This window comes from Talpa occidentalis, unplaced genomic scaffold (assembly GCF_014898055.3).
Source record: "Talpa occidentalis isolate TD23 unplaced genomic scaffold, MPIMG_talOcc4v2.1 talOcc4.11, whole genome shotgun sequence".
Taxonomy (NCBI): domain Eukaryota; kingdom Metazoa; phylum Chordata; class Mammalia; order Eulipotyphla; family Talpidae; genus Talpa; species Talpa occidentalis.
In genome coordinates, this window is record NW_023601104.1 from 11,275,651 (window position 1) to 11,301,864 (window position 26,214).

The 26,214-nt window shown below is 41.7% G+C and overlaps 2 protein-coding genes across 18 annotated transcripts in view; one reads left to right on the top strand and one right to left on the bottom strand.

Annotated features, from left to right (window-relative positions):
• Positions 1-26,214, top strand: part of MGA (MAX dimerization protein MGA) — a 131,476-nt gene that overhangs the window by 25,740 nt on the left and 79,522 nt on the right. For 7 of the 17 annotated variants that reach the window (XM_037502264.2, XM_037502271.2, XM_037502268.2 and 4 more), the window contains exons 1-2: positions 16,279-16,395; positions 24,762-25,888. In XM_037502264.2, coding sequence (XP_037358161.1) covers positions 24,828-25,888 — 1,061 coding nt within the window. In that variant the 5' untranslated portion in view covers positions 16,279-16,395; positions 24,762-24,827. Of the gene's footprint in view, positions 1-16,278; positions 16,396-16,718; positions 16,743-22,175; positions 22,200-24,761; positions 25,889-26,214 lie in introns of those variants that run through there. The other 10 variants (XM_037502274.1, XM_037502275.2, XM_037502266.1 and 7 more) reach the window with 8 other exon arrangements.
• LOC119239546 (nascent polypeptide-associated complex subunit alpha, muscle-specific form-like) lies at positions 15,634-18,118 on the bottom strand. Its single transcript, XM_037504140.1, has 3 exons — positions 18,106-18,118; positions 17,545-17,956; positions 15,634-16,477 (listed from the first exon to the last, which is right to left on the bottom strand). The coding sequence occupies exons 1-3, from the start codon at positions 18,116-18,118 to the stop codon at positions 15,634-15,636; spliced, it is 1,269 nt and encodes a 422-aa protein (XP_037360037.1).

A 26,214-nucleotide genomic window follows, 5' to 3' on the forward strand; every position in this document is an offset into this window, starting at 1 on the left:
GTTGTCCCAGCATCATTTATTGATTTTCTGTGATAGTAATAGTGTTTCTTAATACTTTGCATTATTGAACATTTTTTCATACTTTACAAATTGATCTAAGCTCCCATTCAAAGTAGCATTTTATGAAGTGAATAAATATTACTATTGGAAGGTACAATAGTGATATTCTTTAATCCCCTGCATTTATGAAGGTAGAAACAAAGACCTAGAGAAGTTAATTGATGTCCACACCTTTGTGGCTTATCAATTTGTGATAACTACTTTAATCTGAGTGTTGGGAAAACTTTTCTGTTGCGGGCCAGAATGTTTTATACTTTGTGGGCCAAGAAGCAAAAGAGGGTATTATGGAAATATTTATGTAGAAGGAGGAAAAAAAAAACTACATTTCCACAAACTTTTTTTTTTAAATGAAATTTAAAATAAAAGAATTGAGTACTTTTTGGGGGAGGATAACATTTTGTTTGAGGTTCAAAGTTAATATTCCTTAGCATCAAAATTGGTTGCAATATTCATCTGTTACTACTGATCTTTGTGAGGTTTTGCATATTTCATCTTTGCAAAATGTCTTCTACACACAGACAGGTACTGCCAAATGCTAATATCACTTCATGCACACATATTTCTAATTGAATGTGTTCATTGTTTAGAAGGCATTTATAGAATTCTCTTAGATTCTTTTTCTGATTTTTGCCTTTTAATGTTAATTGAAGATTGATCACTTCCAACTTAAGGCTAGGTGGAAACTCTTCAATTACCCTGGTAAATGGATTGTGAAAAGAGAAATACCCTTTGGTTTATATTGAGGTCTGAAAAAACTGCTGGACTTTTCATTTGATGTTGGAAAATTATATCTACTGCAGATTGTGAATGGATCTCTTTTTTATTCCACCCCTCCTTTTAGTTTTACTAAGATGTAATTGACATATTGATATATTACTGTTTAAGGTGTATGGCATAATGAATTGTCTTAAATAGATTACGAAGTCATTGCCACAACAAGTTTAGTTAACATCCATAATATGGATAACAAAAACAAAAGAAAAATGAGGGGGGAGTGATTTTTCCTTGTGATAAGAATTTTTTTTAAAGATATAGAGTAGAACTAGGGTGTAGGCCAGAGGTATGGGGGGATGAAAGGATTCACCAGAGACAGAGTGGGGAGCAGAGCATGCGGAAATATACTGCTAAGGGGAGCAGTGGCGAGACAAGAGAGGTCTGCTGTGCAATGTGGGTCAGCTCCCTGGCCAGGGATTGAACTCTTGCTGCAATGGCAGGCGATAGCTTCATAGCAGAGACTTTAATCCCTACACCACCAAGGAGGTCCTCCTTGTGATAAGAATTTTTTTTTTTATAGAGGCATGTTTTTTTATTTATTTGTTTGTTTGTTTGTTTTGTTTATACATGCACTGGGTACAGTCAGAAGCGCGGGAGGGTGAGAGAATTCACCAGAGCCAGAGCGGGGAGCAGAGCAGGCAGAAGGACCGAAGTACACTGCTGAGGGGAGCAGTGGGCGGCAGGAGAGGTCTGCGCGCCATGTGGGACCCTCCTCCGGTGGCTGGGCAGCAGCCGGGGATCGAACCGGCGCTGCAGAGGCCGCGGGCAGCTTCGCAACCCAGCACTCAACCGCTGTGCCACCGGGGAGGCCCGTGATAAGAATTTTTATGATTTTCTCTTTTAGCAACTTTAAAATAGATCATACAGCAATATACTCTATAGTTGTCATGTACCTTATATCCTCAGTACTCTTTTTTTGTGTTTGTGTAGGTCAGAGGTGCGGGGAGTGAGAGAATTCACCAGAGACAGAGTGGGGAGCAGAACAGGCAGATCTACTAAAATACACTGCTGAGGGGAGCAGGGGATGAGACAGGAGAAGTCTGCTGTGCCCTGTGTGGGTCAGCTCCCTGGCTTGGATAGAATTCAGGCCACAGAGGTGACAGCACTGAGACTTAACCCCTAGGCCACCAGGGAGGCTCCTCAGTGCTTTCTTTTACATATTCAGTACACTTAGTATTTTCTATTTCTTAGTATAACTAGAGTTTTGTACCTTTGAGCACCTTTATGCAGTTTCTCCACACCTTACTCCTTGCCTCTGGTAACTGCAAATTTGACCTCCTTTTCTATGACTTTTATTTTTCTGTGAGTTGGATTTTTTAGGTTCCACATATGTGAGATCACGCAGTATTTGTTTTTCTCTGACATTTCACTTATTACAATCCCTCAGATTCCACCCATGATGTTGCAAATGTAGAATTTCTTTCTTTTTTATGGCTAAATAATATTCTGTTACACGTGCATATACATATACACTGCATTTTATTTACCTATTCATCTGTTGATAGACACTTAAATTTTTTTCATGTTTTGTTTCCATGTTGTAAGTAATGCTGCAGTGGATGTGGGGGTGTAGATATCTCTTCAACATGGCAGTTTTGTTTCTTTCAAATATACCTTGGAGGGCCTGTCCTGGTGGTGCAGTGATTGAGTGCTGGGCTGCGAAGCTGCCCGCAGCCTCTGCAGTGCCGGTTCGATTCCTGGCCGCTGGTGAGGGTCCCACATGGCGCAAAGACCTCTCCTGCCGCCTGCTGCTCCCCTTAGCAGTGTATTTCGTCAGTCTGCCTGTTCTGTTCTCCGCTCTGGCTCTGGTGAATTCTCTCACCCTCCCGCGCTTCTGACAGTACCCAGTGCTTGTATAAATAAATAAATAAATAAATCTTAAAACAAAACAAAACAAAAAACCAAATATACCTTGGAACTGGAATTGCTGAATTGCTGGGTTTGTATGGTAGTTCTAGTTTTGCTTTTTTTTTTTTGAGAACCTTCATACTGTTTTCATGTCTATAGTCACTGTACCAGTTTAGTCCTACCTGCAGTACACAAAGTATTCCTTTCCTTCAAATTCCTCATCAGCATTTATTATCTCTTGTCCTTTTGATAAGAGCCACTCTAACAAGGATACAGTGAGAGTTCTGGGAATGAATACCTTGTGTGTAGTTTTAACTCTTGATAGCAGTGGATATACATGCAGCTTGACATTATTTTGTGATTCAGACCATCTTAGTTTTCATTGAGATGACTTGGTTGCAGAAAAATTTTTACATGTAATTACTGTTTGCCTTTTGATTTTAGTTTCATTTCGTTGAGGAACATTATCAAGTCTGTAGGAAAAGCTAATTTCCAGAGCCATTCAGTACTCAATAGTAGTGGTTGTAGGTGGATTTAAAACAGTACAACGTCAAAGACAGGTCACTGTGTGTGTGGGTTCTCACCCATGTGCTCACAATTGCAAGACACCACTCAGGCTCAGGATGCAACAACAGGGTTTATTAACAAAGGGGAGATTGGGACAAAGGAAAGAGTTTCTAAGGTCACAAATGGCTGGCTTTCCTACCCCAGACAGTGTTCAGTAGTCCAAATCAAAGGCTGCTTGTGCAAGATGGTATTTTCCCATTGATGAAAGCCTGGAGCTGGTGGCATACCATTAAGCAGTGGACCAAGATCCAACCCATGGTACTAGCTGGAGGTGATCACAGGTGGGGCTGCTGAGGTGACACCATAGCTGCAGTTGAAAGGCTGGGCTGTATAGCACTGGAAGTTGGACTGGATAGTGTTGGATGCAATAGCACCAGAAGGCCAGAGGATCAGAAGCAGTGTATATCTCTCAGAGGTGACCAGACACAGGTCAGCAGTGTTGGTCACAGGTCAGTTGTGATGGTCAGCACCAGTCAACATTGCCCATCAGCATTGGTCACCAGGAGGTGATGTCAAAGACATCACTGTTATGCTCTTTGAGAGCTGTTGGCTTAAGCTAACAGCAAACAGCTCTTTGAGAGACAATGGACCCAGGCTGATGGTGCTCTTAGCAGGTGATGTTAGCAATGTTAGAGGCATGGCTGGAGGTGGGTGCAGGGACCATGTCTCTGTGAATATTTGCAGAGGTCTTCAAGTCTGTGGAAGTCTCATTTTTTCTAGACACAGTTTTTTTTTTTGCTCTTACAACCAAACATGATTTAATTAAGCTTTCCTTGCTTGGTTAACGAAAGAGCTACTCAGGAACTTATTTTGGTTGAATCCTCATTTTTGTGAAGAAAATAACCGGTAATAGGGTATGCTATTTAAATTTTCTAATTTTTTCCACTTTTTCTGTGAGTTGGAAATTTTTTTTTTAAGATTTATTTTATTTATACAAGAGCCAGGGTACAGGCTAGATGCGCGGGAGGGTGAGAGGACTCACCAGAGACAGAGCGGGGAACGGAACAGGCAGACTGACGAAATACACTGCTGAGGGGAGCAGTGGGCGAGACAGGAGAGGTCTGCTTACCATGTGGGTTGCTCCGAGGCCGGCGGGGATCGAACCGGTACTGCAGAGGCTGCAGGCTGCAGACAGCTTCGCAGTGCTGCGCTCAACAACCTGCACCACCAGGGAGGCCCGAGTTGGAAATATCTACTAAAAATAGTCTGTAATGTTGATGAGTATTTTGTTATTTCAGCATAGTTATAGTGTCACTGCATAACAAGCATAATGCTTTGCCATGCAATTTGATAACAAGATTATCTTTACTCCAGTATGTTGAAATTGTGATATTAAACCCTACTTTTATCTTCTTTGCTAATTTTGACATGATGGTTATGAACCGGTAATAAAAATTAAAATATATTGCAATAAGTATAGTACTTTGAAAGCTGTCAAATTATAACTGCATTGCTGTAATCTGTAGTGCTCCAAGAAGCAATGTGAAACCATGAGAGTGCCTTGTTTTGTCTTTTGTAAATACTGAAGTCTGCTGTTGTACCAGCAGGTATAGACAAAGTGTAAATAAATAGAGTGGCAGTGTTTTAATAAAGCTTTATGGACAGTTAAAATTAAGTCGTATATAACTTTCACATTATGAAACCCTTCTCTTTTGATTTTTTCCAATAATTGAAAAATGTAAAAATCATTTTTAGCTCCGGGCCTCCCCTGGTGGCGCAGCGGTTGAGCGCTGGGCTGCGAGGCTGCCCACAGCCTCTGCAGAGCCAGTTCAATCCCCGGCCACCGGCGAGGGTCCCACAAAAAAAAAAAAAAAAAAAAAAAATCATTTTTAGCTCCTGGATTGTACAAAAGCAGGTGAAAAATTGTTGTTGTCCTATGTGGGCTGTAGTAGTTTGCCTTCGCCCTTAACCCAAAAGATTAAGTCAGCTCAGGAATATTATGTTTGATGGAGGTTGGTCTGTGATGGAAGTCATTTTGGATGACATTTTTGGACTGGTTTATGTTAGGGTCGATAATTTAGAATAGGTTAAAAAAAAGGTAAAGGAAAGGAAAGAGGTTGAGAGTTTATGAAGTTTGGTTTTTACTTATTTAAGGAAAGATGTGTACAATTATGCATTTTTTTGTGTATTGTTTAGAACTTTTATGTGAAAAAGTATATATGAATGTTAACTTCCCCCCCAATGAGAAAAATGTCATTATTATGACTTTTGACCTAGTGGTAAATCTAGAGTAATTTTTAAAAAATGAATATATTGTTTTTTGATTTGAGAATTTAATCTTTATTGATTTTTGCGCAGGATTGGAAATAACTCGATGTTTTTACAATACAGATAACCTCATTAAAGATTATGAGGTTTGGGCCTCTCCTGGTGGTGCAGGTGGTTGAGCGCCGCGCTGTGAAGCCATCCGCAGCTTCCGCAGCGCCAGTTTGATCCAGGCTGGCTGGCGAGGGTCCCACATGGCGTGGCAGACCTCTCCTGTCTCGCCCGCTGCTCCCCTCAGCAGTGTATTTCATCAGTCTGCTCGTTCTGTTCCCCGCTCTCTCTGATGAATCCTCTCACCCTCACGCACATTTGGCCTGTATCCCTGTTCTTGTATAAATAAATAAATAAATCTTTAAAAAAAAATAAAGATTATGAGGTTATAGGGCGCTTTGATGGAACACTGTGAGATTGTAAGTAGGTGGAGTTTATCCCCAAAGATGATTCAGGGAAGTCTACTATGGGTATGGTACAAAATCTTTGATTATGATAGAGTGAAAACCACATAATCCTTTATTCCTTCTCGTTTTGTGCAAGTGTGTAGTTGTGATTACTCATTTATTGTTAATTTTTAAAAACAAATTTTTGACAGTCTATTATGACTTAACTGTTTAGGGATGACCTAAATTAAACAAATCCAATGCCTTAAAAAGACAAGAATCAATGCATGTGTGAGTTTATTGTTTTTATGTGTTTATTGTTTCTATGCTTTGTTAATGTGATTTTTGATTATTTTGTCGCTAATTTTGGTAATAGCATTTATATGGAATTTTCTATGGTGATTTAAATAAAATCTTGTTTCTTAAAAGATACTTTATTTAAAAAATTTTTTTTGAGTTAATACTGCTTACATTTGTTTCACAGAAGTTTGGGAATGTCCCCCCACCCCCTTCAGGCATTGCTGCCATAGTGCAGCCACCACCACGAATAAGTAGTCCACCACCACAGACCTTTGTGCTCCCCCCTTCTTTGTTCTCAGGGATCCCTCTCTTTCTCCTTTCCCCTCCCCCTCTGGTTGGTCCCAGTCAACAGTCAGGTTTCCAGGGTTAGTTTTTTAGTTTGGCTTTATAAGATCCTTAAAAGGTGTTTTAAATTAAGTGAGAGAATATAAGGGAATAGGGGAAAACAACCTTGATGTTCAGAATGAATAGAAAACGCATAAATTTAGATCTCAGAGACAATTATTGTAAGTACTAGCTGTCTTGGTTATCGTAGAAAAATATTTAGTTAAATAATTACATAATGTGATCTAGCAAAAGACAATTTCTGCTCTGTAGATTAGAGTGGTGATATTTATTTATTTATTTATTTTTAAGATTTATTTATTTATGCATAAAGAGCTGGGGTGTAGGCCAGAGGTGTGGTGCAAGGGTGGCGGGGTGTGAGACCATTTACCAGAGACAGAGTAGGAAGCAGAACAGGTGGACTGAATGAAATACACTGCTGAGGAGAGCAGTGGGCGACACAGGAGAGGTCTGTTGCACCATGTGAGTAGCTCCCAGGCCAGTGATCAAACTTGTGCTGCAGCGGCTGGTGATAGCTTCATAGTGCTGAGACAACCTTGTGAGCCACCAGGGAAGCCCTAGAATGGGGATTTTTAAAAAGAAGCTTAATTTTTACATCTATTGTGTTATGTTTTCTAAGAAAGTACAAAATCTACTTTTTGAGACTTTCTTTTGAGTTATTTATTTTATGTAGTTTCTTTAAAATTATGTAATAAATGATTAATATTTTACTTTTGAAGTTCCATGTAATTTGTTAAGAGTTAAATAATGGCTAACAGTTGAGTGATTACATATGTGCTTTTCTCTGTAGCAAATGTGCCATTTTCCGTGCTTTACAGTTATTAAACCTCATATAGTTATTAAAAACTCTTTAAAGTAGGTACTGTTACATTATTTCCATTTTAAAGATGAGGAAAAGTAAGGCACAAAAAAATTTGCCCTACTCACACTATCAGGCAGTAGTAGAGTTGGAATTCACTGTGACTTCAGAATCTTTGTTCTCTACCACTTAATGGAATTGCATTGGTCAATCTGCTCTTATCCTTTTTCAAGTTTAATCCCCTAAATTGTCCATTTTTAGGGGCTGCACTTCAGAAATCAGAGGATGCACTTAGAAGAACTGTTATTCTTTCGGGCTTTGGTGTCACTTGTGTTCTTGCTAAATCGTATCTGTTTAACCTCCCATTTTTTTCCCCCCTTCTAGTAGTGAGACATGATGTAATAGACAGGTAGATAAAGCTAGTAAGGTAGGGAAACCCAGGGATATTTTAATTTAGCCAAGGAGTTAACCCACACATGGCACAGCAGACCTTGCCTGTCTCCACCACTGCTCCCCTCAGCAGTGTATTTCAGTAGATCTGCCTGTTCTGCTCCCCACTGTCTCTGGTGATCCTCACACTCCTATCCTCCCCCCACCTCTGACCTACACCCATTTCTTCTACAATTAAATAAATCTTTAAAAAATACACCAACCCCCCCCCCCACAAAAGCCCAAGACCTTAAAAACATACTCTTTATAAACTCCAATCTCGTCCCCCTATTTTTAGTGATGAACATTTAGAGAACTTTATCATTCCAGGTTACTGAAAACTACTTCCAAATACTGTGTGCAGTTACATTGATTACAATGTGTTTTTCACTATGAATCACATAAAAGTTTGAGAAATATTGAAATACATATGTGCTACCAAATTCTATTTTTTTCAATTTTTGGTTTCTATTCAGCCTGCTTCTTTTTCATGTACATAATAACTGCTTACAATTGTTCATCCCATCTGATCATAAGTTTCAGGCTTTTCTTTGTTACTGTTCTTCAGCATTCCTATCTAGCTAGAACTTCTTTTGTCATTTAGCTCCTAGGATTCTTAACCTTTTTTTGGGAGGGAGGGATGTGGGGGACATGTCATATATCCCATTGAAAATGTAATAAAACTAATGGATTTTCCCTGGAAAATTATACATATGTATATTACACAAACTTCTGCTTATGATTTTTGGCATTTCTTTGGGAATGTTCTCCCAAGAACATTCATGGATTCTATAGGTGGCGCAGACAGTTGAGCTGTGAAGCTGTCCACAGCCTCTGTGGCGCCAGTTCCATCCCGGTCAACCAACGAGGGTCCCACATGGCGCGGCAGACCTCTCCTGTCTTTCCTGCTGCTCCCCTCAGCAGTGTATTTCAGTCAGTCTGCCTGTTCTGTTCCCCGTTGTCTCTGGTGAATCCTCTCACCCTCCTGTGCATCTGGCCTGTACCCCAGTTCTTATATGCATAAATCTTAAAAAAAAAAAAACCCTATCATTACATGTGCTCCCTGAACAGTTCCATACATTCATTTTAAATCTTCCAAGTACACTGATGATTTTCCTATCTGGATCTTCAATATGATTCTCCTGAGCATTAGATCTTGTTCATTTACTTTCTGGCCATATGTATCTATACGTTCTATTGCACCACTGAAATACACTGCTGAGGGGAGCAGCGGGTGAGAAAGGAGAGGTCTGCTGCACCATGTGGGTAGCTTCCTGGCCGGGGATCGAACTCATGCTGCAATGGCTGCGGACAGCTTCATAGGTTGCGTCTTAACCCCTTGTGCCACCAGGGAGGCCCTGGCCATGGGCATTTAAAATTGTAGTCATGTTACAATACTGTGCTCCCTGAATGTGTTCTAGTTCTTCTGTCTTCACATGCTCTTTTGTTCCTCCGACTTCACACATGCGGTTTTCTGCCTGAAATGCTTTTCTTCTGTACCTACCCCGCCCCTGCTCTTTGATGCTATGCTAATTTATACTCATTCTTAATTTTTTTCTGGAAATAATTCTCTAATCTCCTCGATCTGCTTTAGCTTCCTTGGTACTTCTGTTGCCCCCTGGACCAAGGACCATATAATGACATTCGTTATTTTTTGCTGTCATCACTGATTGTTACGTCATGATTGGCTATACTATAATTGATTGCAAAACAAGGCAGGAATCATGTCTTGTGTTTGTGTTCTATATGTGGTAATGTTTGATTAGAGAAATTAATGAATACTTTTATTTCTTGCACCTTTGTACAAGCTGTTCTCTCTGCCTAGTCCACCCTTCCCTTCTTTGTCAACTTCTAGATATCTTTTATTTAACACTAAGCCTTATTTGATACCTCAGTACTCCACTGTGAGTCTGTGGTTTTTCTTTTCCATGCCATTGGTGATTATTTGACAGTACAGAGTAGGGATCTAAATGTTTGGATGATCTAATGTAGGGCTCTAATGAGCATTATAGAGTTGTAGATTGGATAAATATCTCTCAAGTGTCCAGTCCATTTTATTGGGTAAATTCTGCATGGTATTAATTTTACCTATTGCATTGATTTTCATTTCAGTGTTTTGCTTCTATGGCGAGTATCCAAATACTTCTAAATTCTGATTCATTTCTTGTACTTCTTTGTTTACTGATTGTATAGTTTCTACTTGTAATGTCTGCCTTTTTTCTTTCATTAATTTTGTATTTCCTTAAAGACCCGGCTCATAAGTCCCCCTCTTCTTTGTAACCCTTCTGGATTCCCTACACTGTGTTCCTTCAGTGTTCCCACAAGGCTTTTTCCAAACTGCCAGCAGCAGTTTTGCATTGTCATCCTATTCTTTTATCTAGAACTTGAACTTCATGAGGGTTTTTTTTTTTTTTTTTAATTCCTTTGTCCCTAGTTGGGTGCCTGGCATATAGTTGGTACTTCACAAATATTGTTTATAATTTAGCTGATTATATCCTTATTTCTTTTACTTGTGCTAGATAATCCAGTGACTATTGGATTGAACTAATCCTGGGAAGAAAGATATTGGCCCTATAGAAGCTCTATAATTTATAATGTATATGCAGCTCATTTGGATAATGTACTGCATTCAAGTTGCTTGTATAATCTTTATAATCTGTATTTCAGTACAAATTTTTCCTCTCATTTAACAGGTGTTCCCTGCCCTCCAGTGGTTAGATCATAGTTAACATTTTTAGTAAAGGTAAGGTTATAACGTCCATTTACAGTGTTTATTTTTAAGTCAAATTTAAAATTACATTAGATTTACTTTTTAGATGAAACAAGATTTTTCTCCCCATTCCCCCCTTATGTCTGCTATGCCTGGAGCCCAGCTTAAACTAAATGTAGTTTGACCTGCCTCTTCCACCATTACATGTGCCCCGCAATTTTTCTTAAGTATACAGTGATGGGGTTCTAATCTCAGTCTGATCTTGGTTTTTGGTTTCACTGCATTGTTCTCATGTAGTTCTAAAGTTATAGGAATCATCCTGTTTTCAGTATATACCCCCGCCTCCCCATACTAATTGTTACTTGCCATTATGTGACAATCTTTTAGTCTGGATTGTGATGTCTCCTGGCTAACTTTCTTTTCTCCTGATATCCAAAGAGTCTGCTAAATTGGCTAGCAGTCATTTCTAAATAGGAATAGGAGGAGGAAAAAAGGAAAAAAAAGGAAAAAAGAGAGGCGCCTACATAGTCACAGGCAGGCAGTCTTGGGAGGAGAGCTGCCCTGCTGTACAGTTACCAGTGACATGTCTTGAAATAGGGATAATCTAAGTTTTCATCTAAATGTATTCAAAATAAAAGACTTAATCTTTATATATTCTCCCTAGATTTTTAGTCTTAAAATATCAAGAATGGTACTAGAAGGTGGTGTGCTTTGTAAGATAAAAAATTGGTTGTCATATAATGGTCATCTAAATCTTTTTTGGGGGGAATTTTACTGGTTTGTGACATCCCAGTAGTTCGGCAACCACTTCGTTGGCCACCATTGCCCTCTTGTGAGGCAGCGGTGTTCTCTATGTAAGGCAAGCGTGCTTTCTTTCACATGCATTTGCAGACCGTTCTCAGTATATTTTTCTGTCCTGGGCTTCTTGATTTTTGCCTGATGTCAGTCTTGCAGTTCACTTGCTGTCTCCCAGTCCTCTTCTTTGGCCAATAGCACTAGTTCCTGTTTGTGTATGTTCTCATGTGTGTTTAAAACCTCTGTGCAACTGTAGACTCTCTGTTCTTCCTTTTTTTGCTTTCTAAGACTTTGTCCTAAGGGCTTAGTAGTAATGTTGTAGAGCAACCCCGATACAAAACAGGGTGCCTGACTGTGGGTCCTCACCCGCGCGCTTAAAAGGACTTATCAATGCTGTACTGCAGGCACACGCGAAAGGTTAATAAAAGGTTTATTTACAAGGGAAGGGGAAATGAGGAAATGTACAGCTCTGGGAGAAAAGTGGGAGACAAAGTTTTAAATGAGTCCTACCCGATCCGCCGATCAGGAATCCCAAAATGGCGCTCTCAGAGTTGGCTGCCAGCCAGGAGCGGTGAAGCCAGGAGGCGAGCGATCACGAGCCAGAGAGAGGCCAAGGCCCACGTGTTTGGTTTTTATATCCAACCTGGCTACCCAACTCCACCCTCAGGTCCCAGCCACCCTCCCTTTGGTGGTAATGGGATTTGTCTTTCCCAATGTCTTGATGGCTTTAGTCTGGAGTGGGGGTGGGGTCCACAAAGCCTGTGTGGGATTAACTCAGGACATCACTTCCCCCTAACAGTAAGTATGTTATAGGACAGCCCCGATATTGAATGGGTTCCTGGCTGTGGGTCCTCACCCGCGTGCTTAAAAGGGACTTACTAATACTCCACTACAGGCACACACAAAAGGTTAATAAAAGGTTTATTTACAAGGGAAAAGGAAAGAAGGAAAATGTACAACTCAGGGAGAAAATAGGGAAATAAAGTCTTTAATGCGTCCTATCCGATCCCTGGAAACCCAAAGTCACTCTCAGAGCTGGCAGAACGTTGCTAGCTGGTGGAGAGCCAAAATGGGGGACCCCCCCAAAGCCCAGGTGTCTGCCTTTATACCAACTTGGCTGCTTAACCCCACCCTCAGGTCCCAGCCACCTTCCCTTTGGTGGTGATGGGATTTGGAGTTCCCGGTGTCTTTGGGTTTGGCCTGGGGTGGGGGGTGGAGTCCACAAAGCCTGTATGGAATTAGCTTTAGGACATCCTTTTTTCCCTAACAAGTATACTGAAAACTTTTGTTGAGTCTTTTAGACCTCTTGTTTTTTTATTTTGTAATCCTTCTGAAAATAGTTTTCTGAACATCATTTATGTTCTTTTATCTTGGAGATATTTACTATATTTTTCTTGTAGTAGATGAGTATATGCAGATGGTGGTCTTTGTTACAGTTTGTTGCTTCTGTTATCAGATGCTAAAATTGTAGTCATAACACTTGTTACAACGCTAAGGATCTGTTTGCTTTTGTTGATTTTCTAGGTAATAGTCAAAAGTTATTCGTGCGAAGGGCAGTCAATAAGTAATTAGACTTCCTAGAAAAAGTCTTATTTCTTCAAGCATAAGCCTTGTCAATAATATTTTTCCATTTCTCTAAGGAGAAATAATTTGGGATAAGAGTTAATGGATACTAGTTTTTCTAACTAGAACTGTAGTCCTTTGGAAATGTTAATAGCCAAAGCAGTATATTTATTTAAAACTTGAGTATGGCCAAATGTATTTCAACCCTGCAACCCCAAATTGTGGGACATTAAATGAGTATTTTGTAGTTGGACTTGCTTGGAAACCAGGAACTATGGTTATGTAGTCATTTGTTCAACAAATTTTGTGTATTCTGTTCCAGGCATTGTGCTAGGCACTGGATAGAGTGGAGCTAACAGTCCTAGTGGGCAAGACTATACATTAATATATAGTTTTGAAAATAATTACAGTTGTGGTAGGGGTTATAAAGAAATATAGGGTACTGTGAAAGCATATAGCAAGCTGGAAGACATTAACTAATCTTAGGGGTTAAGGAAAGTTTCTTGAAAAAGTGACTTTTCAGATTAGGCATATGGGTTGAACAGAAATTAGATTTGGAGAATTTGGGAAGATCTTCTTAGGCAAAGGGTAAGGAACATGATTGTTTAGGCTTGAGGTATGGGGCATCACAAGGAGATGTTTCTTAATCAACTTTGGTAACATTCCATCACGTCTCTCCTCTTTTCCATCCTTTTCTTAACATTTTCTAAAACATGCTTTTAATCACATCACTATGCTGATTAAGAACCGTTTGTCACTGGGTAAATTATTAACTCCTTGAGGGCAGTACTTTTGCCACTTGTAATGACTTAAGTTCAGGTTTCAGATATGGGAGCCAATCATACTTTGCCCCTAAGTATGAGTTGGTTTTAGTGGCATCACTAAAAGGAGGGTAAGATTGGACTTTGTGTAAGTCTTGTATGAGTCCCTCTTTTATCCATCTTTGCCAAGAACACAAGTTTTTATGGCTAGTGCAGGACTTTTTATTATTTTTTTTAAAAAAACCTGTTTTGTAACACAGTCTATATGTAGCTCTTAGTCTAAGAATGGTCTTTATTGTATTAAATGAAGATAATATAAAACAAGACCACAACCCAGGGTTTTTTGGGTGGTGGTGATGGCTTCATTTTCTCTTTTAGTTACTTGAGAGAGAGATGTCTTCAGTAGAATCTGGAACTGAGAAAGTGGAATCTGAATAGACTGGATAAGGAATATAGTTTGTCTTGGGGGTGGATTCTGTTAAGATGTGCCAACTCTTTGGAGTTCTAGTATAAACATGGGAACAGTGCATAAGGGGCAAGTCTTCCCTATCCTCAGCCTATTTGCGGCAATGGAATATTTGTTACATATGAAAAATATGCATATAAGTGGAACAGGACCTTTGTATTTACAGAGCAATCTTGGAACAAATCTATACTTTTCAGGCTAGATATTTTAATATTCCATGCATTCTTGGTCACCACCTCACTAACATTTAGTAAACTTAATGTGAAAGTTGAACCACAGAAAATCAAGAGGAAAGATTGTGTTAGCTGGACCAGTGAGGTAGAATAACTGAAATTGTTAGGGAGAATTCCAATAGTAAGGTAGAATTCAGGAGCATCAGTTCTACAAGTTAGTTTGCTTGGCCTTCTGAAAATCTGAGTTATTTTAGGATGCCTTTTAAAGAAGTTCTCATATAAGCAAAGAATACAACCAAGAACCCCAGTTTGTGAAGTTGCATTAAAAGCAATGTTACCACTAAGAGATTAATTGAAAGAGTGAGAGAAAAGGTAGTTACTTGGTGCTAGTATGATGTAAAACCAAAACTGGGCCATTGATAGGTCCGCACCTATTTCCCAGTTAGAGAGCCAACGTTTAACTTGTCTCATTTGGGATGCAGTTGCCACTGTGAATGTGACGGTTAACCAGTCAGCATTCACATCTTAGGCTCAGATGCCTTCATGCTAAGTCAACACGAATTTTATTCCTGCCTCAAAAAATGGAAATCTGGTGTGAGGAATCTGTAATATCTTTGAGATGAAGGCATTCTTGAAGTGGGAGATTCGGAACAAACATTTTCCAGGAGAGAGGTTCTTAGGGTCAGGGGAGAGGAGGAAGGAGTCGAAGAAACTGTTAGTTTTCAGTTTAACCTAGGACCTTGGGGATTACTCGATTGTTGCACTGGTGATGCTCCTGTTGGCAGTGCCTGGATGAGGGTTTCAGAGCGATTTACAGAAGTCTGCAAACTTTAGCCTACGAATTTCCCAGCTTTACTAGTTCCAGCTCATCTTCTCCTCATGGTGACAGATATTTCCTCAGGAAGAGCAGAATTAGGAGAAAGAAGACCCTTCCTAGCATGCCTGGAGCCACGCTCACATCAGCTTCTGTAAGCCTCCTCTTGTTGACTCTTAATCTCATTCTCCTCCTTCCTAGCGTTCTGTACAAAAGCCATCTAACATGTAGTAGGTTTTCAGTAATTCTGAGAGTGAAAAAACAATTTGGAAAGATGGCCCACAATTTCTCTTCTCTTACTACTTTTGATCTACCTCTTTTCTCTCACTTTAAACTGGAGTGTTGGCAGCAGAGAAGAAAGAGTGGCTGGTAAGGGGCAGGGAAGAAGAAAGGTAATTTTGGATGGTTTGGTTGGGAGAAATACGCTCCTAGTTCAACCTTACATATAACAAAGATATTAGGTGATTTTTTTTTTCTGTGTACCTCACAGTTTAAATATCTTGATCAAATAAAAATAGAGTACACAAGCACAAAGCACTAAAGCTGAGATAATACTTCCTATTGTGCAACATTCTCGTTTCCACGTTTTACTGTTTCCCCAGGACCTCTTTCATCTTTGTATCTGGCGAGTTAACAGCAACTCTTCTTCCCTTCCTACTGGGGAGTGAGGTTTGCGGTCTCCTTCCTAGCATGCTTCGGCTGGGGGTAGTGCAGACTCGATCACCGTCTCCCACGGTCTTCCAAGGCTTCCCGACGTCCGGGCGCTGTCCAGCCCTCGGCACGCGGGGGAGGACGATCTCGACTCCGTCGGCCGGGCGGTGCGGCACCGGGGGCTGAGGAGCCCCGTGTGGGTGGGGCTGGGCGCGGCAGAGGCGGGGCCGGCGGGGAGCCCGGGGAAGCCGGGGAAGGCGCGCTGGAGCGAGCCCGCTGGCGTTGCTTTCGCAGTTTTCACGACGGCTTCGTGTGTGAGGCCGAGGGAATTGATGGGTGCTTCCCTTCTGCTCCGCTTTTCTTGACTCTGGAACCTTCAGCAGGCTTTTCTCGGCCGCTGGGACCCGGAAAGGCGGCGGCTTCAGCTCCAGGGGCGGGTCCCAAGGGTCTTGTCGCTGCTCTGGGGCCGTTTGGCCTCCTGGTGTTGGGGGAGGGGCGAGGGAGGTGCTGCTCGCGCCTCCTCTTGCGCCTGCGCGGCGGGCTCCGAGCGGGTTGGAGCGCGTGCGCGGTGACGTGGACGCCCGGTGCGCGCGCAGGCTCTTCAGCTGGAGCGGACACACGGTGTGCGAAACGCGCAGAATAACCCGCCCCCGGCGGGATGTGAAGGACTCCGGGTGAGGCCGGCCACGCCCCGCACGGTAACTCTCGGGCGTGGGTGGGGGGCGTCGCTTTAGTGCCGGCCCGATTGGAGTTTTTCGAGAGTTTGAAGCTCTTGTGGATCTGAGCGGCGTGAGGAGCGTTCCGCCGAGCGATCTTCGCACGCCCCGGCCAGGCCGGGCCTGGCGCGGGGCGGCCTTTGGCGCGCGCGCCTGGGCCCCGGAGCGAGCCTGCGCATGTCACCTTGCGCGCGCCCCCGGCCTCACTTCCGCGTCGCGCGGCCGGCGGGCCGGGAGCATCGACGCCAGCGCGCGGCCACGAGGCGGGCGGGGTGAGAAGCGTCTCCGGCGCTGCCCTGCCCTCGAGTGCGTGGGGCCCGCGCCGCATGGTACGATCCGCGTGGTGCTGCCGGCCGGGCGCGGGGCCGCGGGTCGCAGGCGGTGCTGGGGTGCTTTGTGTGTCCGAGTTCAGGTCTCGGGGTTCCCAAACTCCCAGGGAAACGGGGCAGGCGTCGCCTTTCTAGTGAGCTGTGTGCAGCGCTTCACTTGACACCTGTACAAACGTCTCTTCTCGCTCGGAATTTCCGGGCAAGTTGGTTGAGGCAGAACCGCGCGTTGAATAAAGCAGCAGGGCGAGGAAGTGAACTGCACGGGAGTGGGAACTTGGTAAACAAAAGACTGGTGGTTCTCAAGTGCAGCGGTGAGGGCGGGGAAACAGGTGGGAAGAGCAGGTGTTATTTTCTTTTTCTCGCTGCAGAGCAACCTTTTACTAGTTGTCTGCTTGTGAGGCCCTTCGCTTCTGCTCAGTTGCCAAGTAGGTCACTGCCCTCGGTGGTAGGTGGGTCTGGGACGTCATGAAGTCGCTCCTAGTACCGGGTGGCGAAATTGAGCTTGTGTGTGAAGAATATGGAGAAGTGAGGGACCCTTGCGAGTTGGCTTGAGAATGGAAAGTGCTGGTGTGTTGCTGGAAGGTTTTTGCTTTACCTTTGGAACCTCTGGGCTCTCCTGGTGATGTGTGAGGTGGAGAGGGTGGGGATTCAGGGCGGGCTGGAGGGAGCCTGAACGGAGCGGTTAACCTGGTGGCAGAACAATGTGAGTAGCCGAAGTACGGCTTCTTCAAAGGGAAGAACGTTCTCGCAGGGCTCGCGTCGCCCGAGCAGACACGTGGATCAGGAGAACACCTGAACCCACCGAGCGCGGCCCGCGCGAGTGAGCAGAGCTTGCCAGGCTTTCGCGGCGCAGCTCCTGGCAAACGCCGACTGCGCTGCCTCCTCGCCCGGGGCACGACGCCGCGGCTGGCTGCAGGGAAGTGCCTGGAGGCGGCGTGACGGCTGCTGGGAAGGGGGCTGGCCGGGGAGGGCCGGTGGCAGGTTCAGTTGTCTCCACGGTAACCGAATGCGGCTGGACCCGGCCGGGTGATCGGCGGGTTCCGGCCGGCGGCACGTGATCTGTCGGGCTCCTCTTCCCCGGAAGAGCTTTCCTTGCGGCTTTTTTTCACGTGGTCTCGGCCAGTTGGCCGCTGCGCTTGGGAAGCGGAGAGTGTGTGGGCCCTGGATAGTCGACGGCGCCCGCTTCTTCCCGGGCCTGGCAGGAGGCTTTTTCGCTTCCGAGGGTATGGGATAAGCGCTAGTGCGTCTTGCCGCCAAAGAGTTGTTGTCAGCGTTTGTGTGGGTTGAGTGGGTTGAGTTCAGTGAACTGAAAACACGTGCTTGGGACTTGAGGTAATTCAGGATTCTGGGTATCGTGCCATACTCCTAGGCAGCATGGCTCTTTGATTACAGTTAATTTCTGCATAAAAGCTCTTCAAATTCTACTTCTGCAATTGCAGGGACCTGAGAGCTTGCTCGCCCTGAGTTTTAAGGGCTAGACATTGAAAATGCTTCCCAAGCCAATAATAAATGTTATCTGGTGAGAGAAAGAGGCAGTACTGTTTTAAGCAAATGCAATTGCAAGCGGTTGAAACCTAAAACATTTCAGGTAATATTTGAAATATTTGTAGTGATGTAAAATGCCCAGGGTTATTGTTTGGCTCGAAGTGCGTGCTTACTAATAATAAATAACAAGTACCTTTTATTTAATTAGTAAAATTAACCTATTGAAGATTAAGAGCAGGTAGTTGGTTGTGCTACACTTTGCTACCATTGCTGCTGATTATATACATATTCTGTTTTTCTGAAGAATTTTCAAATTTCTAGGCCCATTGTACATTGGGAAGTATGGAAATTAGACCCTGTTACAATTTTAAGTTTCAGAAACATTAGTTTAATTTAAATATATTAAGGCACAAACGTTTGTCTTGGTGCCTACCTTACAGTAATGCATTTGTTTTATGAAAGGTTATGGGTTTTTTTTTTTTAGCAATTTTGGAAACATTCAGAAAGGATTGATCATAATTGATTATTTCGTGTTTTTAAAGTAAAGATATTGATTTGGGTGGGTTTTTAAAAAAGATTTATTTATACAAGAACTGGGGGTACAGGCCATATGTGCGGGTGGGTGAGAGGATTCACCAGAGACAGAGCGAGGAACAGAACAGGCAGACTGACCCAAACACACTGCAGAGGGGAGACCCGGACAAGACAGGAGAGGTCCATTGCGCCATGTGGGTAGCTCCCTGGCTGGCTGGTATCGAACCCATGCTGCAGAGGCTGCAGACAGCTTCACAGTGCTGCACTCAACCACCTGCACCTTAAGGGAGTCCCCTGATTGGGATTTTTTTTTTTTGGGGGGGGGAGGGAGCACAGTATGTCACTGAACTAATTGAATTAGGTAATTACTTAGTAAAACTAGTATATTTTTAAAGTTTTATGAGGGTCATCACTTTAGTAAAAGTTTCTTCAATTGGTCACTGGTGCGAATAGATGTTTGAAGTAGGAGCTGTGAAATTGTAGCAAATTATGGAATTTGTCATATTACCTGAGAACTTTTCTGTGAAAGCTGGGGTGTGTGTGTATGTGCTTTCTAATGTGACGTTTTCAAAATGTTAGATTATTTCCCAGCCACAACTAAACTTGGTTTCCCCTGCTCTTTATTTTAGTTAATGTATGTAGGTAAATGCTTGAAAAGCTGAATATGTGACTTGAATGTATGTGTCTGCCAATGTATATGTGCAAACTGTGATCTTTCTTAAAGCTTTTAGAGGGCCAAATACAGTATTTTAAGGATCTTGCTAGAAGAAGATTTATTTCTTTGTGAGTGGCCCAGCTTTTGCTAAAAGTACATTTGATTTTTGCAGTTGGTTGAAGTTCTATCAGATTATAGAATGACACGTGTGTGAAGCATCTGAATACGCTGAATTGACTACACTTTGATTAGAAAGTCCGGTATAGTATCCCAGAAGCATATGCTTTAAGTATATAGTATATGCTTAAAGAAATTATATATAAGAATTTGAGGGCCTCCCCTGGTGGCGCAGGTGGTTGAGCGCAGCGCTGTGAAGCTGTCCGCAGCCTCTGCAGCGCTGGTTCCATCCTAGGCGGCTAGCGAGGGTCCCACGTGGCACGGCAGACCTCTCCTGTCTCACCCGCTGCTCCCCTCAGCAGTGTATTTCAGTCAGTCTGCCTGTTCTGTTCCCCGCTCTGTCTCTGGTGAATCCTCTCACCCTCCCGCACATCTGGCCTGTACCCCGGTTCTTGTATAAATAAATAAATAAATAAATCTTTAAAAAAAATTTGAGTTTTTGTTCCTAAACCGATAGCAGTATATTACTCAAGATACATATTGTTTTGGTCATAAATTAGGTCTTTGGTTTTATGCGTTTTGCTCAACTCATTAATAACTTGATTGGCATTTTCTAGAGCTCAGACAAATCATAAATGTGAACGTTCTGACTTTTCCCTGTCTGCTTACATTTTCACCTTTAATTGAAAAATCAGATACCTGTGTACAGCATTTAAATGGGGCCATCTGAATTTCTTGCACTTAATTTTTTTGTTTTGGCAAAAGAAAAATTTGAAATGTGTATATATGAAACTATTCTAAAATTTACTTCAATTGCAGTCTAAAATACTACACTGGTTTTTCTGTCACTTGAGTCTTTGATACTTCATAGATTAATTTCTAAAAGATTATAATTTTTATAACTTTGGTTAAAACTTCTGTGCCTTAGTTTTACTTATAGTCATCTAAAAATTATAATTATTATATTACAGAAAATGTTTTGAACTTCTGAAACTTTTAATATATTTGTTTCAGGTAGTGCTTTACCTTCTTAGTCACATTTAAATGCACTTAAGTATCTTTTACATAAAAGATTCTTTTATGAACATAAAAGTAGTTGGTGATTTGTAACAAAACGTTGAACTTTTATGGACTATATACAAAATTAGGAGTTTGTATTGTTTTAGTTACACACCACTGTAGAGGTCTGTTTACTTTTTCTTATCCACCTCTGATAGAATGTTACCTATACTTTTTAGTCTTAGGAAATCAGTAAAACTTAATTACCTTGAAACTAAGAAAGCATTTGAAAATAACCACCCTAAATTTGATCTGTCTTTTAAAAATAAACTTGAAATCAGAGATTGTTTATTTCTGGATATCAGTGCTGTAGTCTTAGAAAATGGCTATTTTTATATCTAGCCATACTAGGAAATAATAGTCAACCTTTTTTTTTTTTTTTTTTTAAATAGAGGCATGTTTTATTTATTTATTTATTTGTTTTGTTTATACATGCACTGGGTACAGTCAGAAGCGCGGGAGGGTGAGAGAATTCACCAGAGCCAGAGCAGGGAGCAGAGCAGGCAGAAGGACCGAAGTACACTGCTGAGGGGAGCAGCGGGCGGCAGGAGAGGTCTGCGCGCCATGTGGGACCCTCCTCTGGTGGCCGGGGAGCAGCCGAGGATCGAACCGGCGCCGCAGAGGCTGCAGGCAGCTTCGCAACCCAATGCTCAACCGCTGCGCCACCGGGGAGGCCCCAATAGTCAACCTTTTGAAGTCTTTTTTTTTTTTTTTAAAGATTTATTTTTATTTATTTATGCATACAAGAACTGGGGTGTAGGCCAGAGGTGCTGGGGGTGAGAGGATTCACCAGAGACAGAGTGGGGAACAGAACGGGCATATCTGCTGAAATACACTGCTCAGGGCCAGACAAGAGAAGTCTGATGCGCCCTGCGGGTCAGCTCCATGGACAGTGATCAAACTCATGCTGCAGTGGCTGACCACAGCTTGATAGTGCTGAGAATTAACCCCTGAGCCACCAGGGAGGCCCCAACCTTTTGAAGTCTTAATTTTTAAAGTATCTCTTATCCTTGGACTAATGAATATTTTGAAAGTTTGGAGCTTTTGTCAGGGTTCTTCTGGCCAGTTCTGTATGAGTAGTAAAAATCAGATGTGATTTTGCTGTTTGTCAGTAGCTCTGGTGAAAGGTAAAATCAAACTTTAATTAAAATGAAGAACATCAATAAGTGGCTGTATTTGATTAATCAAAATTACCAACTGATTTACACAGGAATATTGCACCTCCCTTTCCTGTATAAAAACTAATTGGAGATGATTATAATATTATGTGGGATACTTAGGAAATTTAGCACATCAGTGGAATTTAACAATTTTGAGATCTTTTTTATAATTTTTATATTTAAAGGGGAGGTTTATTAGGGAAAGGGACAGAAGTATTAGTAAAAGATTCTTGTGTAGACACAAATGGGCAGGAGGAGCTGCCCAGAAAGGGACAGTTTTGCTGAGAGAGGCCTGCGTGGTTGCAGGCGGGCGGCCTTGAGGAGAGCGGCCTCCGCTGAGGGAGGCCAGTGAGGAGAAGTCCCGGCAGGTACAGATCACGGGCAGGCAGGAGGCTGCTGCCCTGCAGAGGAGAGAGTTGGTGAAAAGAAGCACCTGCATAGGCACAGGTGGGCAGACAGAATACTGTCTTTATAACTTTATTGAGATATCATTTACACAACATAAAATTCACCTTTTAAAAGAATATAACTTCGGTGATTTTTAGTTCCTGAATATTTCCATCAATCCCCAAAGAAAACCCATAAACATTAGCAGTTATTCCAACGATCTCATTCCACCTTTCCTAGTAGCCATGAATTTATTTTCTGTTTTCATAAATAATTCTCTTCTGGACATTTCCTTTAAATGGAATCATATAACTTATGTGGAATATTTCTTTGTAAATTTTAAGACTTAACTGATTTAATATTATGTTTTGAGTAGGTTGTATGTTTACAAGATACAAACTCTGATATTTATAAATTTTTTATTTTCACAGCCATATCCAGTTTTTCCTGGATATAATGTATTGGTACTACAAGTTCCTTGCCTGTTAGAGATATGTTAAGTAAATATATACATGTGCTTTGGCTTTTTTTTTTTTTTTGAAGATTTATTTATTTATGCATACAAGAGCTGGGGTACAGGCCAGAGATAATGTGGAGGTGAGTGGATTCACCAGAGACAGAGTGGGGAACAGAACAGGCAGACTGACTGAAATACACTGCTGAGGGGAGCAGTGGCTGAGTCAGGAGAGGTCTGCTGTGCCATGTGGGTAGCTCCCTTATTGGCCAGGGATTGAACTCGTGCTGTGGTGGCTGCTGTGGATAGCTTCATAGGTTGTGTCTTAACCACTTGTGCCACCAGGGAGGCCCACTTTGGCTTTTTTTTTTTTTTTTTTTAAGAAAACATTTATAAAGTAGTGGAGCATAATAATGTACAACTTTTATGAACATTTTGACCTTAATTTATTCTGTGGATAATTTTGTGTGAGCCCATAAAGTTTATGCATTCTAATTTATAGCGGCATAATATTCCACTCAATGGATGTTCCACCACCTATTTAACTAGTATCTATTGATGGAATTTCACCCCACCCCCCAGTGTTTTGCTGTTATAAATGCAAATGCAGAGAATAATCTTGTACATATCATTTAGCGTGGGTTTTTGTGTACTAATGCATGTGTATTAAGGTAAAGTCCTAGAAGAACCACTGTTTCACAGGATATATGCATTTGTAGTTTGGTGTTTCCTAGTTGTTCATTGTTCAGATGTCATCTTATACTTTTTTTTAAGATTTATTTATTTACGCATGCAAGAAGTGGGGTGTAAGCCAGAGGTGTGGGGGGTGAGAGGATTCACCAGAGACAGAGTGGGGAGCAGAACTGGAGGATCTGCTGAAATACGCTGCTTTGGGAAGCAGCCAGGGATTGAACTTGTGCGGTAGTAGCTGGCAATAGCTTGATAGCACTGTCTTTAAGCCCTGCGCCACCTGGAAGGCCCGTCATCTTAAACTCTTAGCAAATGATTAGATGAGAATGTTGCTTGACGTTGTACGTATGCCTGTATAACACTGGGTTGTCGGAAATGTCATGATGCATTTTTGTATAGAAAACAGAAAAAACACGTCATGACTTTTCCTACAGCCCACTATCTATCTTTTCTTACACCTTTACCAAATTAAAGATTTTTACAGTCTGAAAGTAAACAGTATTTCAGCTTAGGTCAGTTCTCATTTCTTGTATTCTGAGGCTATGTACATTTTCATAGTCATTTGCCCATTTTTGTGTTTGATTTTTGGTCTTGTTTTCTATTAGGGAAAAGAGTTCTTCATCATGAAAGTTGTAAATACTTTTTTCCCAGTAAGTCATTTGCTTTTGATTTTGCTTTGATAGTTTTTGTCAGGCTTAAAAATAATGTTGAATTTATCAAAACTTTTTTTGTCTTACTGGCTTCTAAGTTTCGTGTTCTAATTATTATAAAAACACTTTTCTCAGGATATCTTTAAGAATTAAAAATAAATTGCACTGAGACCTTGAAAAGGAATGGGGGCTTAAATGTTGATCCATCTGGAATTTTTTCAATGTAAGATCTGAGCTGTGGAACCAAAGAAAAACACCTCGGGCCTCCCCGGAGGCACAGTGGGTTGAGCGCAGCACTGTGAAGCTGTCCACAGCTTCTGCAACGCTGGTTTGATTCCTGGCCGGCCAGGGAGAAACCCACATGGCATGGCAGACCTCTCCTCAGTAGTGTCTTTGGTCTGTCTGCCTGTTCTGCTCCCTGCTCTGTCTCTGGTGAATTCTCTCACCCTCCCGAGTCTCTGACCTGTACCCCAGTTCTTGTATAAATAAATAAGATCTTTCAAAAAAAAAAACCTTAATGTAATTTTTCTAAAATAAGCATACACTTTTGTTTGTCTTATGAGATTATAGTGTTTATAGTGAATTACTGGAGGACTAGGGTGTAATTTAGCTAATTAGATTAAAAGAAATTTAAAAAGATAAGTATCCCAGAATGAGTATCTTTACAGTGATTTGAAAGAAAGTTATAAGCAAAGTCTAACAAGAATTTAGGAATATATTTTAGGGATGACAACCATGTTTATTTTTTTGTTGTTAGCAGAGTGGATATTCACTTGATGAAAGTTTTTTGTTAAAGATCTTTGTTTTTTGCTTTGTGCTTGATTTTAGGCTTCAAAGGCCACTGTGATTATGTGGTGATTACAGTTATCTGACTACTGATCTCCCACTGGAATCATGGAGGAGAAACAGCAGATTATATTGGCTAATCAAGATGGTGGATCAGTGGCAGGAGCCGCACCTACCTTTTTTGTCATCCTTAAGCAGCCAGGAAATGGCAAAACTGATCAAGGAATTTTGGTTACTAATCGGGATGCCTGTGCTTTGGCTAGCAGTGTGTCATCATCTGGAAAATCTAAAGGGAAGATTTGCCTTCCAGCTGATTGTACTGTGGGAGGAATCACTGTCACCTTGGATAACAATAGTATGTGGAATGAATTCTATCATCGAAGCACAGAGATGATTCTGACCAAGCAGGGAAGACGCATGTTTCCTTACTGTCGTTATTGGATAACAGGTTTAGATTCAAATATGAAGTATATCCTTGTTATGGATATATCTCCTGTGGATAACCATCGTTACAAGTGGAATGGTCGTTGGTGGGAACCCAGTGGAAAAGCTGAGCCCCATGTTTTGGGGAGGGTTTTTATTCATCCAGAATCTCCTTCCACAGGACATTATTGGATGCATCAACCAGTATCTTTTTATAAACTCAAACTTACCAACAATACACTGGACCAAGAAGGACATATCATCTTGCACTCTATGCATCGCTACCTGCCCAGGCTTCATTTGGTGCCTGCAGAAAAAGCTACTGAAGTGATACAGTTAAATGGTCCTGGTGTCCACACTTTTACCTTCCCACAGACTGAATTCTTTGCAGTAACAGCTTATCAGAACATTCAGATTACCCAGTTGAAAATAGATTATAATCCATTTGCTAAAGGCTTCCGGGATGATGGACTGAATAGTAAACCCCAGAGAGATGGAAAGCAAAAGAATAACTCTGACCAAGAGGGGACTAGTGTTCCCAGTTCTCCTGGTCCCCGTGTCCGTCTCACAGAAGGTGAGGGGTCAGAGATGCCGCTGAGTGATTCTGATTCTTTGTTGAGGAGCCAGGAAACATCAGGCAAAGGTTTGGAGAAGCCAGCCCTTAATATCAAAGGAGACTTTCTTGATTTCATGGATATTGATTCAGCACTTGAAGTTCCTCAGTTGAAACAAGAGGTTTCTGAAAGGTTGGTAACAATTTTTCCATTCTTAGAGATAAAAGGGAGACTTTGGGTTGAGCATATTGGTTGTATGAACTGCTCACTTTAGACATTGATAAATGTAAACCACTATAAAATGTACCACAACTGTTTTTACATTTTTTGAAGTGACAGTTCGTTTTTCTTTAATTTGGGTTCAGGTTCCAGAATTGTAGGCAGAGTATCAGAATGGGAATTTTCATTCTTTTAGATTTAGAATTTTGTTAATTTATACATGACTATTCCTTGGTAACATATGTGGGTAACTCTTGCTTAATTGGGAAAGGGAAGAGAAATGAGCCCTGGATGATGAC

Coding starts and splice junctions, on each gene's coding strand:
- LOC119239546 (XM_037504140.1), bottom strand. Junction 16,478..17,544: donor ACTCGCGCGGGCCGCGCTCG/GTGGGTTCAGGT, acceptor CACGCCGCTCAG/ATCCACAAGAGCTTCAAACT.